General features: G+C 37.6%; 1 protein-coding gene across 2 annotated transcripts; it reads left to right on the top strand.

The window, feature by feature from the left end:
• Positions 1–10,443: 10,443 nt before the first annotated feature.
• LOC111343908 (uncharacterized) lies at positions 10,444–17,588 on the top strand. Of its 2 annotated transcripts, XM_088763131.1 has the most exons (7): positions 10,451–10,976; positions 11,616–11,683; positions 12,160–12,201; positions 12,321–12,353; positions 12,652–12,747; positions 14,811–14,984; positions 15,693–17,588. In XM_088763131.1, the coding sequence occupies exons 1-7, from the start codon at positions 10,670–10,672 to the stop codon at positions 15,870–15,872; spliced, it is 900 nt and encodes a 299-aa protein (XP_088619257.1). In that variant the 5' UTR covers positions 10,451–10,669; the 3' UTR covers positions 15,873–17,588. The 2 variants fall into 2 exon arrangements, with proteins under 2 accessions (XP_088619258.1, XP_088619257.1); XM_088763132.1 differs by lacking the exon at positions 12,321–12,353 and having other exon boundaries at positions 10,444–10,976.
• Positions 17,589–17,885: the final 297 nt, after the last annotated feature.

The following is a 17,885-nucleotide window of genomic DNA, read 5'->3' as shown; positions in this document are numbered from 1 at the left end:
ACTTAGTGTAATGCGAAGCAAGCATATGCGGTACTGAAAGAAAACAACGCTAGAGCATATAAGACTGGCTAAACGGAAGCTACTAATACATACTCGACTAATTCCGATTTTATTTGAAAAATTTGTTTAGCTTATTACTTCTTGGTCGTTATAGAAACATACTTAACTCTTTGAGGCGTCTGTTTGTTGACGGATTCGTTTGAATAATCGTTCACCATGAACTGCTTATCCATCTTGTTATCGTATGCTCTAAACTTTAATTCTATTCTATTCTAACCATTTTCACCGCATTACCGCAGTAGGGTAGGACTAGAACGGAACCTATGCGAACCATACGAATAGTCCAACCAATAAATCCCACCCATCCCACCCCAGGGAAGGACATCCATCACACAGTAATCTAGGGCGTGGAAAATTAACGTCTCTTACCCCTAACCCTGTAGGAGACGGGACCTCGATTTATTCGTCTCTATCCGAGAAGACTAGAATATCTAACCATTTCTTGATATTATAGAAAGGTAGCATATTCTTCTCAATTATTTTAAGACCTTGAGTGTTGGTCCGGCCGGGGCTTGAACCCTCAACCTCCCGCACAACATTCCAGCGCTCTAACCTTTGAGCTAACCAGGAGGCGGTTAGCAACCCCATTTTGAAATGGTTTTAACGGTAGAGGCAATAAATTTTATGAGAGCTAATGAAGTTGTGTGTTGCGCTCTAATCATTCTCTGATTATGGCAGTATTAAATTAGATTTTTTTTTATAGCTTCTTGCATTTTGACCAGAGCTGTGGTTGAGAGGGCGTTTTTCGTTTTTCTTCGTTTTTCTGAAGACGAAGAGCTAGAGTCAAATGTATTTTTGTATAGAACCCTTTCATTAAGTGTAATATTTAAAGAGTTCTAATCGAAGTTACAGATTTATTTTCGAACAACGATGTAGAAGAGATTCTACAATAGAAAATACGAGCTAGAGGTACTAGAACAACAAGTATAGCTGTAAATAACAGTAACGTACTAACAAATTAAGTAATGGTAGGCTTATTCTCCTACGAGTTGCTCGTAAAGTAGATAAAATAAAAAACATAAACTTTAGGAGGCATGGCTGTTCGATCACAGTTTTTCCCTCGTCCCCGGTACTCAGTCAGCGGTATACCGGTCAGTGGTCTACATAGGGTCGCTAACTCTTCAAGATTGGATCAAGCATCGTAACTATGGTCCATCATTGACAATCATTGAACATTGATTCAATAGTGATTTTCTTCTCTCTGTTTGAGTACTGACCTTAATTGGCTTTTCCTTTCCATGCTGAGAGAAAATTATAGGATTTCACTTGTAATTAAAGATTCTTTGAGCTGTTAACAAGCCAATCCCTTCACGTACCTAAAAGCATTTTACCCTTAAATCCCCGTAACGTAAACAAATCACACGATAAATATAGTAGGATGCGCAAGCGGATCCAAAACACGGTTTATTATAAGATAGAGATTAGAGAGTTGTTATTGTTTACAACTCTTTAGATACTACTGTATGCAGAAACTACTTTACGCTCGATAACACGTTACAAACCTAAATACTTAGTTACAGGTAACCTGTTTTCAAGGCTTTCTTCAACATACATATCCTTGACAGAATCAGATTTCCACCTACCATGTATTTTAAGAAGTCTTTCTGGAATCGAGTTCCTACTATTACGTACCGCAGATGTAATACCACCGGATCTTAAACTATGAAGACTATAATCATTAGGGTTGTAGCCTAGCTGACTTAAGGTATCCCTTAAGATATCTCTACAAGTAGTATAAGAAATCTTTCCACATCTCAGGGTATAGGTAGAACTACTACGGTGAAAAACAAGGGTATAAATTAAGGGAGGGGACTACTCAAGTCAATACCAGATAAATCTGAATAACGTTGTAAAACACCAACAGGACAGTACTTAGACCTGGATGCACTAACAAAGACGAAATTCCCTTTCCTATAAGCATCTGTCTTACTACGAGGCACAAAGATTCTTATATAATCGCTGTGAAGTTCAATATGCATAGGAACGATATTGCATAATTCGTCATAACGAAAAAATCCTGCGAAAGCTAAAGAGCATAACGCAGCGATACGACGATTTTTTAAATTAGCATCTTTCTTGTTACGAATATCTAAGATACTCCTTATGAAGTCTGTGGTAATAGCTTTCTTTTTCATAACTGGCTGTGACTTCTGGCGTTTAGCAGCTTCGATGATATTCCTGCAAAATTCACTATCCAAAGGATTACAATCCAAACTAGGGACAAAAGAATGTAAGCATCTAAGTGTCCTTGTCTGAGAAAGTGTTCCAGGGGCCAGAAGTGGTGGTCAATGTGATAAGATATTTCAAAAGCCACTTTGGCTCACTTCTCTGACTGTTTGTTCTGGAGTTTCATGGCGGGGAGTTCCATTTGTGGCCTGTGGAGCACCAAAAATTCATCCCTCTAGTTGGCATTTTGAAAGTGTTTTAAAACTCCATTGGTAAATTGTGCTGTGGAACAAATTTGACCATGAACTCTACTATAGTGGAGCTTTTACTTCATAAATATAACTCTGTTCTCAAGTGATTAGACAGAGAGGGGTTTGGGGCTAAAGTTAGGTCAAATTTGAGGTCAAAATCATTACCCAAAATTGCAATTTTCCAAAAAACCATAACACTCACCTGTCTTCTTACATAACTTTCATACCAAATCCAGTATGTACTTTAGTGACGCATTTATCAAAATCAGTTGAGAAAAATTTGGCTTATTAAGGTTTGTTAGGTTTTTGGCACAAACTCTCCATGCCTCTCTAAGGCCAAGCAAAATGGAGTTTTGAGCAAAATTCATGCTATAAACAGACAAAATTCTTGACATAAGGCCTCTATTTTGTATTTGGTGAGTGAAATTGAAACACTTAAGCAAATCCAGTGTCATTATCTAGAAATACCTCGACTTATAGCTTAAAAATGCTTTAAGAAGGCCTCTGATTAGCACTACATAAACCCGGGTTTAGCAAATAAAGGTAATTTTTTTTCTTTGAAACTGACTTAGTATCCATCATAGAGCACAAATGATGATGTCCTCACCTAGATATGACAATCTTTTTTTTAGAGATGCTTGAATTTCCTTTGGTTTATATTTTTCAGGTCATATTTCCATTCATACTATACTCACAAGTATGCAAAGTCTATATTTTATCGGATCCATTTATTGATGCAGTATGAAGTGAACTTAACGAAAACGACCGTTAACAGAAGATCTATGGTTAAAATTTTGATAGCTTTGCTAGCTCTTTTAAATACGCATGATGGCATCAGCAAAAGAGCAGGATGATACATACAAGTTGTAGTGAGTAGCGTCCAGGTGACTTTTGATCCATCCGATTTCCCTGGTACGTTAGAGCTTAAAATATCAAATCATCCGACAGTAAATAAGAAATCCACAGTTAGAAGAGCTGGATAACAAATATTTTGTGTTACAGTTTATGTGAAACATACCACGCTGCACCTCGAGATGCGATTGTTATCATATCGACTAGCCCACCATATTGGACGTGAGAGTGAAAGAACTGGACCAAGTCGAGGAGTCACGCAACCTTCACTAAGTTTTGAATAACGCGGGTTTGTTGACCATCACTTGCGGTAATCACAGGAATTTGCTAACTGTAGAAGAGATTCATAATACGAAGGCTTGGGATTAGCATTACCTATATATTCAATGTCGAAAAACTCGCACAATGACTGTAGTTGACTGAGTTTTTGCTTTTGCAACACCTTGGCTAATCTTCGAATTCCCTAGGCAGAGAGTTCGCGAAAGTTGAAATCTTCATACAAAAGAGAATTGGAAAACAACCAAACTATTTCTGAAACATGTGTCCTAAACCCTCTTCATAGGGAAAAAATTAAGGAAAGTTTTTTTTGGACGGGAAGTTGAGAGGACCGCTCTTAGCGAGAGTGGCACTTGAAAAGCCATCTACTACATTTATGCGCGTATCTGAGCCCTTTCTTATATTTTGAATTGTCTGTACTCGTAGGTTTGGTATAACCTGGTCTTCCTCTCGCCCCGGACGTATCTGACCCCTTGTACTCGTGTTTTAACCAAGCAGTCATGTCATCATCGCGAGACAACAAAGGAGTCATTCTTGTTTCATGCAGAGCCCATGACAACGCACCGCACTGATCATCTACCCCTTCAAAGGAACAAAGCGCCATCGTAAAATTCTCCTGAAACTTCTTATCGCTACGCTTTTAATAACTGATAAGGACACCAACATTTACGCTTGAAGAGGGGGAGGGATAGAAACTCGGTCCAGTCCTAATACTCTCATGTTCAAAATGGCGGGCCCTATCGGCGTCATCTCATGTCTCGTGTGGAATATTTCATTAAAACTGCAACAATATTTTTTTGTTATCCAGGTCTTCTGACTGTTGATTCCCCCTTTGTTGGATAGTTTCATTTATTCCGTTGTAAAGTACGGCCTGAAAGGCCGTTGTAAACGGGAGTTGGGGGGGGGGGGGGCGTAAACCAGAAAGACGAATAAACTGTATAGAACCACAATCGTGAATGGTACTCAAGAGACATCGGAGAGTATAAGTACTAATAACTGGCCAATCAGGACATACATGTAAAACAGAATGCACAATAAGGGGTGCGGCAGATGTGAAATGAAAACAGCCACAACTCATTACTTGGAATAGCAGCGGAAAATACATAACATTTTATGTTTGTTTGGTCGGGCACATTATCGGAGGGGCTATACTTTTTTCGATACAAAGAAACTGCTTTGCTATTAGCCACAGGAAAAGTTCAAAATTTATTATTAGATTACAGTTCAAACGGACCAAACAAACCTAACTCAGCCGCCTTCCGGTTAGCTCAATTGGTTAGAGCGCCGGATTGTGTTGTGCGGGAGGTCGAGGGTTCGAGCCCCGGCCGGACCAATACTCATGGTCTCGAAATAAGTGAGGAGAGTTTGCTACCTTTCTATAATCAAGAAATGGATAGATATTCTAATCTTCTCGGATAAAGACGAATAAACCGTAGGCCCTGTCTCCTGCAGGGCTAGGGGGTAGGGGACGTTAACTTCCCACGCACGAGACTAGTGTGTCGGGGATGTCCTCCCCTGGGGTGGGATGGGTAGGAATTGGCCCTGAAAAGCCCCTATGGGGACCGGTCAACTAACCTATGTAACCTATGTATGTATGTATGTATGTATGTATGTATGTATGTACGTGTCTGTCCACCCATTTCAACCTGAAGTAACCGCGAATGAATCTCTATAAATGATGAATCTCGAAACATTCTGAGTTTGACACGTCCCCTATATTTTTGGGCAAGTAACTCCAGGAATTATGTCCTTATAGGCGGATACGAAGTGGTTTGTAAAATAGTCGTCATTTACCATGAGTAAGTATAGATTAATTTGTTATCTTTAAATCGGATCGGAAGCTGTCCTTACTGAATCCCCTCTTTTAGAAAGGTTTTACTCTGACTTTGATATTGGCCAAGGTATGACCAGGAGCACGAAGTATCCTGCGGAATCATTTTGGAGCCAAGAATCGAATGAGAGTATCATATCATGTTGTATTATTTTGTCAAATTTGAATACAACAAACTTGAAAAGTTTTCTGATACAGACGGGGATGTCACGTTTGTTTGTTTGTTTCGAGAGGAAATTGATGCTAGACAACTTAGAGGTATAATATGTGAAAGGCATGATCCTGAATAAAAGGAGGTTAGGAGCGGTCAGCATTAGTTTTAGGATGCCTTGGATACTAGCGTTAGTAATTATCTTGTCCATATTTGAATTGATAATTGTTCCTCAAGGAAAAAAGAAGAACCAAACAATTTCGAGAGAGAAGAGTCTATTATAGCTGTTATTGCTGCAATACTTGCCAAATGTTGATGTAGGCGTATGTCTTATTACCATGGATTTAGCTTAACCAACAGCTGTGTGCGGTGTTTGACTTGGTCCAACTTATATTCAAGTTGACGTAGCCTGTTCTCAGTGTGACTCTATTCTTTCAGAAAGTGAAGTATATACCATCAATGGTCTCTAACTTCTGAAAGGAATATGATATAAGATATCACGGGAAAACAAATGCCATTACAGTCTTTTTTAAGATTTTTTTTTTGTGAGTGTTGGTGAATTATACCCTCCCGCCCTCTAACAACTTCCTGTGTAATTATCAATGTTAACACCAACTACGCACAGTGAGTCTTTTGTCATTTATGGCACATCATGTATCCTGAGCAGGACTAGAGAAATCATAATCATTCCTCCCAGCCGGCAGTGAGGCGTGTTATAAGGGCGAGTTAACGTTAAGAAGCTCTCGATCATTTATTCAACCGGCTATATCTAATTTGTAGTTAGGGTCGACGGTAGGGGGTGGAGTGGGGGTGGGAGGGGCGAGTATTCGCTCTCCTACCCTCAGCTCCCTCCTTATTTTTTCATTGTCGCTTGTCCCCTCGGTGCAAATTTCTTTCTCTCCCCAGCCCGCGAAAGGAAGGCTTGGTTTTTCATCAAGATCAGAGATGACGGCCATCGTTTCTCTAAGGAAATACTGAGCACTCCCTTGCCAAAATTACACCTGCTCTACAGGCTACGTTCCTACTTCATTGCTCTTGGAACGCAGTAAATCTAAGTACCACACCACATGTAACGTGTTTCTCGAAAAAGGGTTCGAAAGGCACAAGGTTGATTACAGGAGAAACGAAGATGTCATGAACTATGCTCCTCTGAAGGTTTATCTCTAGTCATGGTGTTAAAAGATTTAATAAAAAACTCAAATAATAAAATTTAAGTATTGCATTGTGTGTTAATTTCACTTTTCTCACGGGCGATTTATTTTGCAAACAGAAACTAGCAACATCAACTCTAGATCTGACTAATACACACTTTATTTTATAACAAATTGGTATCAATGGGCACTCGCAGGCTAAAAGTCAACAAATTTTGTTGGCTTTTGGAAAAATTACTCCAGCTTATCCAAAGAAAATTGTATTCGTAATGACGTGATCATATACCTGTATAGATAACAGAACAAATATATATTTTTGATTTGTTCACAAATCAAAAGGATAATAGATGTAACATTCTTAACGGATCACGGCACTGAGTATAACTTATATGGAAATGGGTGAATCATCCGGAGATGGGTTTGTACCTGAGATGGAGTTTTCAAGCTTTTCAGGAAGGGAAATGGTTGCTACCTGAAGTGTCTTTTCGTTGGTGTGTCTGTCATTGCTGCTGATTCCTTCCTAATAGCTGCTGCCACCCTGCCGGTCTTAGTGGTGGTGGTGAAGCGAAGCGACCCTTCGACATCTTAACACCCCATTGCGTCTTTGCGTGGTAGGTGAGAATTCAAACTGAATTTTTCAAAACTGGAAACTATGGGAGATATCTCTCCTTGTTTGAACCACTTGAGTTCAGAAATGATCACTTTCTGACTTCATTTCCCTTAAAAATCATAGAACGAGGTACGACAAATTCTATTAAATAAAAACGTATCCTCTAAGGAGCCTGGACAAAGTATTACTTTACATAACAATGTTATAAAAAACATGTTTACCTAATAGAAGTAGGGATTTTATCACACTTTTGGTTGAGAATTATGTTTGCTTTCGTTTGATGCAAAGAGTTGCAGCAAAGCGATTGAACGCAGTGGCAAAAAGAGTTGGCAATTTTTTTTACGAGATTTAAATAGAAATCGTACAATCGAACCAATCATGAAGTTTTCATTATCATTATTATAGTCATTATATAGCAGTTATTACAATTATTATTTTTATCATCGTTTTTATCATTAAAGTCATTTAATCAATGCGCGGCAACAGTACGACCACATGACGCGTATTGTCTAATTATACAGACCTGATGAACACACTGTCAACTTCTCTATTAGGGCTCAAATCGAGCTGGTGACAATTGATCACGTCCACGAATTTTGTTTACGACATTTTAATATCTTTCAAAATAAGAAAACTATTTTTTTTTTATAGTAGCCTTCCTTGCTTGTTCAAACTCAGCTTCATACAAATCATTGAATTTTCTTTTCTACCAAAGTGAATATATATTTCATCACGATACTTTGGGAAAGATTCTTTGGTAAAGATTCTAAAGAGTGGGAGTGCAGCCGCATGAAATTTTGTACCGATATAGAAAACATCGCCGTCCATCGTGGGCCATACTATCATTTTCTTTTTTAATTTTCTTTCTTTTTCCTATTAACACAAACTTAAAAAAGATCACTTTACACTGCACTTATAAAAATCACCAAATTACTGTACCACGTCAATAATTCAAACATATTCAGTAACACAAAAATAATTGCAATTAATAATAAAAGTAAATAAAAAAAAATAGTAAAAAAGGGGAAAAAAAGCAACAGTACCTTATCTTGAATTAAATTTGGTATTTACTCAACAATTGCTATACAACAACATTTGTAGAGTAAATTAACTAACGCTAAAGCTAAATATTTATCAGTGCTTCTTAATTAACAATTGGTTCATGCTTTAGCGTGCCCTATCGAGTTATGGAGCACGCGGGAAGTTTGGAGAGCACGAAAGAAGCGTAAGAGTTGCCCGAGGCGATAGCCGAGGGAAACTCTAGCTTCTTGAGTGCTCTCCAAACCTCCCACGTGCTCCATAACTCGATAGTGCACAGCTGAAAGCATGAACCAATTGTTTTAGAACATAGCCGGTGGAATTGTGCATCAAATCCGACGCGAAAAACGGACAACAATATCAGTTGAAGCGAATCGTGACGGCGCTGTTTCCGAGTCTCCTTTTCCTTTGTTTTTCTCTCTTTCTGCCTCATTTAAGAGCTCTAGCCCAAGGGAAAAGGTCGAAACATTGTCTTCGTTTTCGGACTAGTAAGCCGAGTTTCTGTTTGTATCCATTATTGTCGCGAAATATATTATTTTTCCCCGCGCTAACAATGGCCGCTCGCGCGAAAAAAAAAGTTCTGGCGAAGTCGGATTTGCTGACGCTATCAGCGTGCACTATCGGGATTTTGAGCACGCTCACGTATAATGAATTTAATTGCGCGACTCTGCTAGCTATGTTCTAACGATACTTATTTCACAAAAGTTCTAGGGGGGCTTATAAAGGAAAAATAAGAAATATGCCTCAATAATTGCTATGTGAGACAGGATAGGCCTTTGGATCATATTTTATGAGATGACAGTATATTCCTATGTAATTAAAGTGAAATTTTCACTTTGTTTGACCTCTAGGCAGCCGAGTGTCAAAGAATCGAAATTAAATCTATTTAAATTTTGTCTTTTGAAATTAAAGATATTTCACGTGATTTAGTGTTAAGGAAAAAAACGTGATCGGACATGTTTTGAGCAAGAATCACGAAGTCCTTTTGGCCACCGTGGTTGACACATGACAGCTGTTTTTTTTTTTTTCCTAATCACATTTCATCTCATATTAGAACAACTGTATTTCTAAGATTTCACGCCATTATGATAATAAAAAAATTAAGCCTTTTTTTTTTTTTTTTAAGTTACATAAATTAAGGCAAGCTTTTGAACAACAAGACGAAAATTAGGCAAGACTAATATTTCATATAGGGGTAAGTTTCAAAAGAAACTGTGATGCCGCATGAATGGGAGGACTGTAAATAGATAGTTTGGTTTTATCAACTGAGTTGATAAATTAAATTGGTAAACGTAAAGAGTGAAAAAGCTGATTTTTTAGCGTTAGCCTTTCCTCAGAGCGTTAGCCCCTCTAACGAAAGGCTAACGCTCGATACGTCAGCTTTTAGACTCCTTGCGGTGGCAAATTTACATTATCAACTCAGTTGATAAAACCAAATTATCTGACTAATATTTCACGCGAGTAAGTACATAAATGAAAAAAAGTGATCAGATATGTTTTGAGAAAGAGTCACGAGACACATGAAAGCTCTCTTAGTCTCGTCGCGTTAATTACATCCCATAGCAGAACAACTGTATCTCCTCTCGCTGTTGTACGATTGCACACCGTCATGATCAGAGCGGTAATCTCCTTCCAAAGGCTACATACAATATGAGCGAGGTTATAAATAACAAGACAGAAATCAGACTGGAAAACACAAATGGAGATGAAAAAACAGACGAGAAAACGAAGCTGAAATTGTTAGAATTAACAGTCGCTAGGCAGGATTAGGAGAGTACCCTTAATGAGAATCACTTATAAAGAGTGCTTCGACTAAACTGGAAGATCTGCACAAAATTTTTTATCATTAATACCTATCCCAGGGAGAAATTTCCCCTTAAAATACAACTATTTGCGTTTTAAACAGACAAAGCTTTGTGCTCCGCTGGATGAGAATGATGCCCCAAAGGTCAGAAAATTTCAGAAACATAATATCAATTCCTATTTATCAAGGCATCTTGGCGGTCTCAAGAGGATTAAAACTATATTTTTCTTTCATTTAGACACCGCTCAGCTCAGCTTCTTCTATTACTAATATTTCACTTGATTCGGTATCAAGGATGTAACGTGATCAGACATGTTTTGGTTAAGCACGAATCATTACGCTTTTTAGGTCACTGTGGTGTAAACACTACTGCTATCTCTCTTGGTCGCCATATTGGCTTTAGTAAGATTGCACGTCTCAATGATCGAAAACATCTGAGGATATTCTCTCTCCAAAAGCTTCATACATGATGCGAGCTTATGAAGACCAAAACCGAAATTAGACAAGACAACGTATGTTTCGAGATGGAATACAAAGGAGAAAACGAGGATGGAACCTACGAAGATATAATTGTTAGAAAGCAGAGACCCCAGGAACGATTAGGAGCGAGAGAAAAGCTATATAAGGATTCAGAAAAAGTAAAATTTCGGTATCTCCTTGTTGCTGTGACTGTCATTGCGGTTACTTCCTTCCTGACAGCCGCTGCCACATTGGTTTTAGCCATAGCATCGACGATATCAAGAAACAATGTTTCAGCGACTAGAGACTCCATTAACCCCTTAAGCGGTAAGAAAAAACTCATAGTGATTTATTTCGAAGTGGGAAAAGGCAATATACCATAATAATAAGATGTCATGCGAAAAAAAAATTTAATTTCCCTGAGTACTCTTCAGTTCAAAGAGCATTGAAAAATAGAAGCTTCTGGCTGCCTATGCGACTTTTGAGTTAACAATGTGATCAAATCAATACAGTTATTTTGTATGCCAAGAATTATAAAGAAACTTCTCGGATTGAAATGTGATTATTTTATTTAACGTTTTCTGTCAAGACCTCCATATGATCTGTTTAATTTCAGGATAAAGAGCAGATTAAAAGTAAATTAGAAGAAATTTCTTCGATGTTCCATTTTATCTTGAGGAATTCACGCCTGACAGCTTCGGATTTGATGGAATACTTTAGCTATGAATTTATTATTATTTTAGTATTTTCATAAATGTTTTATCGAAACTTAGTATTTCATAGGGCCACACTTTGGAATACAGTCTTTGGCTGTAGCTGTGCACCCTAGCCAAATGAAGTGAAGGACTAAGGTGTCAATCATCATAAAGCTTGGAATTGGAATTCTACTCTAACGCGTTAAGTCTTCTTGAAAGAACTAACTCAGCGGCATTAATTGTTTATTCATTTATCTTTTTTCCAATTTAGAAATGTCAGAAATTAAGAAGAATCTACAAGAGTTGAAAAAGAACCTTTCATCGCTGAGGGAATCCTCGGTAGGAATAATTTCTTATCTTTATTAGCCTAAAATATATATTTATGGTAGTCTCAAATTTATTTGGACAAACACTTCTGAAGAAAATGACACGGAACCACGTGTTTTACTTCTGACTGTATTTTGTCATACTCTGCTTTATTCCATCCCTTTTTATCCTTTTCTTTACTTCTCATTTATTCTGTCAAGATTGTTGTTGACTCAAACGTAAAGAGAAAAACTACACGAGGAATTAAAATGTTTATTCTTAAAATGTAAGAGAACCTAGATTTTTCAAACTATTGTAAGTCCTTTTCGCCGCCGTCGTCGTCATCAGCCTCGACGTCTTTGTTATTACTATCACTATTCTTGTATTCTCTATGATCTGCATCGAGAATGGCAAAAAGGTGCTTTAAAGTAGAAGAGAGACTGATGAAAAACACTGAACAACAAAAGATCACTTAATCACAATCACTGTTTCATATTTTGGTGTCACAGGTCTCAAAAAACCTAAGAGAACTGGAAGCTGCATTGGCTGACGTAAGTTTTCCACTAAGTGTTTGGTAACTGCTTATATCTCTCTTTTAATTCGAAAAGGGACACTCTTTCTGCGTGGCTTTCACCACACAAGCTAATATTAGGTCTATTCTCTATGGCAGATGAAGAGAGAGCTGGAAAATATGAAAAACGAAGTGAGTCTCAGTCAATCATTCAGAATTTACAGCAAAATTTCAGTTGCGAATAATTCTAATAAGATACTTTGACTGATTTATTTATTGATTATGGGTTAATGGTTCTATTGGCATTTTTATCTTTTTTTCGTTACTATATTTGAAATAGATTGCAGGAAATTCGTCTAAAGAATTATCAAACCTCCTACTACAAGGAGAAACCGTCGTATTTTTCCGTCTAGAAACTGCTACGTACATGCATATGCAATCATTGTCTTGAAACGTTGCTGTGTTACTCAATTGCAATATCTGTTTTTAGGGGAAAAATACAGCAGAGTTGTGGTTCTTCCTCAATGGAACTGTACATCAGACTTTTTTTGACTTTAAAAAGCAAATCGTTAAACTGGATCAGAAGGTAATAACATGAATTATAGTTAAGAAATGGTAAACACCACAGCGTACACTAGTTATGGATGAACGCGCAAGGTTGCTAAGCACGAAAAAAGCGTAAGAGTCGCTCGAGGCGATAGCTGAAAGCGACTCTAGCTTCTTGAGTGCTTAGCAAACCTCCCAAGTGCATCCATAACTCATCAGTGTACGCTGTGGTGTTTACTATTTGTTTCACAGCACAGCAAACAATTTCTTACGAAACATTTGCTAACTTGGAAACATTTGCCTACGTCAACAACGTACACCCATGGGCAAATACTAGACACTGAATTGACCAATTAGGGTGCGCTTTTTAAGTGATTTATGTTATAATAAGATTTTAAGACGGTAATTGACCTTCTTACACTATTTCTGGAGACTTCCTAAATGGATCACCTGTTCTACTCATAAACACAGTAGTTTTTCGTCGTTGTTTTGTTGCTGTTTCATTTGTTTGTTTGTCCTCCCAATTACCCCTTTGCAAACGTTTGTCAAGAGACCCCCGGATTTTTTCACTCTAAAAGTTATTATCACAAAAATCATAAGAATATTGAATACATTTAGTGTATTTTAATTTGTAAATACATCGATATTCAGATGCAAAGGGAATACAGGCAAAAAACTTCAAAGCCTCCCTACAAATTAAAAATAAGCACGCTATACTTGATAGCCTCAGGCGGCTTCTGTTTAAGCCAGAAGAAAAATAGCTAGAATTTTGAAAAAATTCGCGAACACTATAAGATGAGGTATTAAATGAGAGTGTCTGCAGATGTTCTTTAGTTTGAGATTTTTACAATGCTGTTACTAATTAGAGATAACCATGGTACTCGCAGGTGATGAGCTTCAATGCTAGCTGTTACGGGAGAAAAGCTTAAAAAAAATTCCCAGATACTTTTAGGTCGCCACTATCAACTGAGGTACAAAACCACCCGTTGATGATAAGGCAAAATTAGAGGGTTTTCATATTCCTTGGACATTGGCGGATAAATCTTATAAATTTGTAATGGAATAAACTTCATTTATAATAGCTTGTAAATTCGTGAAATTAAATTCAATTGCGCGAGCGTGCTTCAATTTCTGATAAAGTCATCAAACAAATGCCTCGCGAAAAAATTTGGTTCAGATAACAGCCGGAGAAGTTGACTTCAATTTGTGTCTTTTAGCTTCAAATGTTTCCAAACATTTTTTCCATGAAGGCACATGCATGTTGAAATAATTCTTTGTGTCGTAAACGTGGAAATATTTAGGAAGATTGCGATTCCTTCCTTGAACTGTTTGCAAGTCGAATTTTCATTTATGCAAAAGCAGGGATATGGCCTGTTGTAAATTAAAAAATAAAACAGCACTTTTGTTTTTCTTTCACATGAGAGAATTTTGTATTTTGCCGGAAAATGAATTTCATTTACACGCATGAATTTACCTGTCAGGTTTTGACCAATCTGAGGCGAGATCGTTGAGGCATACCGAAATACTTTTCCGAAACAAAATAAACAGCGCATTAAAGCGTAGAAGAGAGAATTTCTGCCCCTTATACGTAGACTACAGCGTTTAAAATGTTAAAAAACAATTGGTTCATGTGTCAGCTATGCGTTCATCGAGAATTGAAGCACTTGGGAAGTTTGGAGAGCACTCAAGAAGCTAGAGTTGCTCGAGGCTGCCCCTCGAGCAACTCTTACGTATCTTTCGTGCTCTTCAAACTTCCCGCGTGCTTTAATTCTCGATGAACGCTGACGCATGAACCAATTGTTAATTGACCTGCGGATTGAAATCAAATAAAGCCCATTTTCTAGAGAAAAGTGTGGTTTCGTAGCTCAGTTGGTACGAACGCCCGGCTAGGAGGCAAGGGATCGACGCTATAGTTTTTATTACCCCAGTTCTGTATAGTAAATGTTGCTTTTAAAAAATAAATCACATCGTTGAATTATAACTGTATAATCCTTAATAGGTCTTTATTCATCAACAGTACATTTTCCTTTTATTGAGGAGACTGACGAAGTAAAAAGGGAAAAGGGGTGAATGTAGTTGTAATATGTTATCTTTGTTTTTTAGGTCAAGAACGTTAGTAAGATGCCAGGTCCTGTCGGGCCTCCTGGCTACAACGGGAGTCAAGGACCTGCGGGTCGTGATGTATCATCAAACCTCAGCGCATGCCAGTTTAAAATGAAAAGTAGTACTATGACCCCTGGTAGCAATAGAATAATTGTACATTTTGATGAACCAACTGTAAGTACATCTATACTTACATCATAATAATGAATAGATAAATTAATAGATAAAAAGAATAATGAATTATAGTAAATAAAGAATGGGATTTCTAAATCTAACTTGTCTTTACCCCTTTGACATTTCCCAAAATATATAAGTACGACCTTAACAAGATTAAGTGGGGAACTTATAACGAGTATTTCTGAATCAAGAGGAATTAAATGATTTCTTTCACTATTGCTGTTGTGAGGTGAAGAAATTCAAAAAAGCGATTTAGGACCTAGCCTTTCTTACCGTAGACATAAGAGCTGTAATGCACGCCCTCCTTCGCATCTTGTCGCTTTTGTACACTCGAAAAAATGTCTTTATTTTCATTGGTCGAGAGTAATGCAGTTTATGCATAATACAAAAAGACATTTAAAAATTGTTCTTTGTGTGAACGCTTTTCGTTTGACCAAATGCACAATCAAATGATATATAGGCTTTACCTTTGCAAAATTGTGAAAAGCTAACTTTTACTCTTGTGCATACTACTTAATGTGATCTTATGATTTTTCTCGTGCAATTTGGAATGAGAGCATTCGTGCAAACCTTTTAAAACTCTACAGCTGAAGTTTGTTAGTTTTTCGAAAAATAACTCGAGTATATCTAAGCCAAAAGACCCTCGTAATGACGTGATTACCTTTCTAGAAAAAATAACTGATGTAATTTTTTATTTGTTGGCAGAATTCAAAAGTAATGGCAGTAACATGCTCAACGGACTACAACGCTGAGTATAATCTTATATCGAGGGAACAAGCAAGTGGCGTTCGGAGATACGTTTGCACCTGTGATGGAAAATCCACACTCTTCAAAAGAGGAACTAGTTGCTACCTGAACTATTGGATTTGCCCTTTAACCACGTAGTTCCTGTCGCCTTGAAACAATGTTTAATTTAATGAATGTCATTGTTTTCAGTTATACATAGTGGTTACATAACACATAGAGTGAGATTGAGTAGGTAGGAAGTATTAGTAGGGTAGAGCATGCTGTTTATGGTGAACAGATAAAAAAGAAGGCAAATAATAATGAATTTCTTTCCGCATTTGTTCGACTGTCTGAGTTGCAGCAGAGAGAAAAAGCTTACATCATCTGTGAAAAAAAAGTATTTGTTGGTTTTCTTTAGCAGTGACACTGATAAAAGTCATATTAATAGAGAGATTTAGCATCGCGTTTACGTTAAACGGTAAACACCAGAATGCCCTTTCACGTTTGACGTAAAACAGCGTAAACCTAATTGCCTTAGCTTTGCGTGAGCTCACGTCATGGTGGATTCTAAAGGCGCCCTTGTGCTTGATTTAAAGGCGCCCTTGTGCATGGTTCTGGTGCCCTTTTTCCAGCAATCGACTTCTACTCTATGAGAGGAAAAAGCGAAGAAAATCTTTCGTACACGACAAACGCCAAAGAATTTTTTTTTTCACGCAGAAACGGCAAAGCGCAACTGGCAAACGTGAAAAATGGCGGGAAAATCAAGGTCATATGGTCACTCATACCGTCCACGTTTCACGTAAACGCGGTGCTAAATCTCTCTAATGTTCTGAGGGACTTCTACACTTTCTTGTTTAACTTTGCTTTTTTCTTTCTGCCAACGCCAAAGGCTGAGGTAGGTGATGCAAATCAAGAGTACCACATGATCCTGAATCCAATAATTATATTTATATGCGTGCTTAGAAAACGATAGTCTTAAATCCCTAATGACGTCTGTGAGATTCAGATACAATGAAATATATGAAGTTCATATATTTTGAACTGCGTTATTAGATACGTATGATGCACGATCTTCGCAGTAGATAGCGCTATTTAAGCAATAGCAAAACTCAGACCTGAAAAAAATCAGGCCTGTACGGGATTCGAACCACTGACCTCTGCGATACTAGTGCAGCGCTCTACCAATTGAGCTAACAAGCCAACTGGGAGCAGGCCGTTAAGTTGATTCGTAATAAACCCGTGAAAGTGATAAATCAGATACAATGAAATATATGAAGTTCGTTTACGAATTACAGGTTTATTACGAATCAACTTAACGGCCTGTGTGTTCACTTAGTATGCAAAGGGTAACTGATGAAAATTATTTGACTTAGCTTTAAATTCTTCATAACATTATTAGACAGCACCACGACAAAAGCGGAAAAATCAAATGACAACTTAATTGAGCGGTGTGCACTGATTCAAACGCCATCTAGTTCTTTTGTTTACCCGTGGTATACTGTTGAGCTTCAAACATATATTCCATTGCATCAGTTTATAGCAAAGCTAATTAAAATTTGAAGAGAGTGCCCAAGTCTAAACCTGGCAATATCTAGGAATGAGAGCTGAAATCGAGGACAGCAAACTGAATTGCCCTAAAATCTAAAGTGCATATTTACTTTGCAAGTGGTTTTCGTTCTCATCAGGAAAGGAGTTTTTCAGTAAATATCTACCGGTAAATGAAAATCCAGTTAGTTTGTCGCTACAAAGTTTCTTGAAGAATTAACATGCCAACGTTTCTTTCTCGGCGAACAGTTAGGGAGTTCCGTAGTCGAGAGTTCAAATAGCAAATTTTATAATTTTATAAAAGTAAAGTCTTTGTCGTCGTTTTAGGCATTCGAAGTGTTCTCTTCGTTTCCTCCAAACCAAAGGCCTTTCCCAATTTAAAATCTGGGAATTGACCCCGTTTGGGGCCATTTTACAAGACGGAAAGATGCTCTAGTTTTCTATGGGTATACAATAGATTTTTGGGGTGGTAATTTCTCAAAAACCGTGTTAGGTCCCAAACAGCACTTTGAATGGCACATAAGATGTATAATAGAATTTTGGTTTTGAAGTACGGCTCTTTCTGCTATTTTACATGTCAAAGATAGGGAAGTGCCAAAGCTAGCATTATTCCCTATTTCCGCTACT

The sequence above is a fragment of the Stylophora pistillata genome, chromosome 6 (assembly GCF_964205215.1).
Source record: "Stylophora pistillata chromosome 6, jaStyPist1.2, whole genome shotgun sequence".
Lineage (NCBI taxonomy): Eukaryota > Metazoa > Cnidaria > Anthozoa > Scleractinia > Pocilloporidae > Stylophora > Stylophora pistillata.
The sequence above is the reverse complement of the archived record's forward strand: the minus strand, read 5'-3'. Positions and strand labels throughout refer to the sequence as shown.

Excerpts from the sequence above, each read along its gene's own strand:
- LOC111343908 (XM_088763131.1), top strand. The coding sequence starts at position 10,670 with ATGAAGACCAAAACCGAAATTAGACAAGACAACGTATGTTTCGAGATG. Across the intron at positions 10,977-11,615 it reads CTCCATTAACCCCTTAAGCG|AAATGTCAGAAATTAAGAAG; the intron begins GTAAGAAAAAAC and ends TTTCCAATTTAG. Across the intron at positions 12,202-12,320 it reads TGGAAGCTGCATTGGCTGAC|ATGAAGAGAGAGCTGGAAAA; the intron begins GTAAGTTTTCCA and ends TCTCTATGGCAG.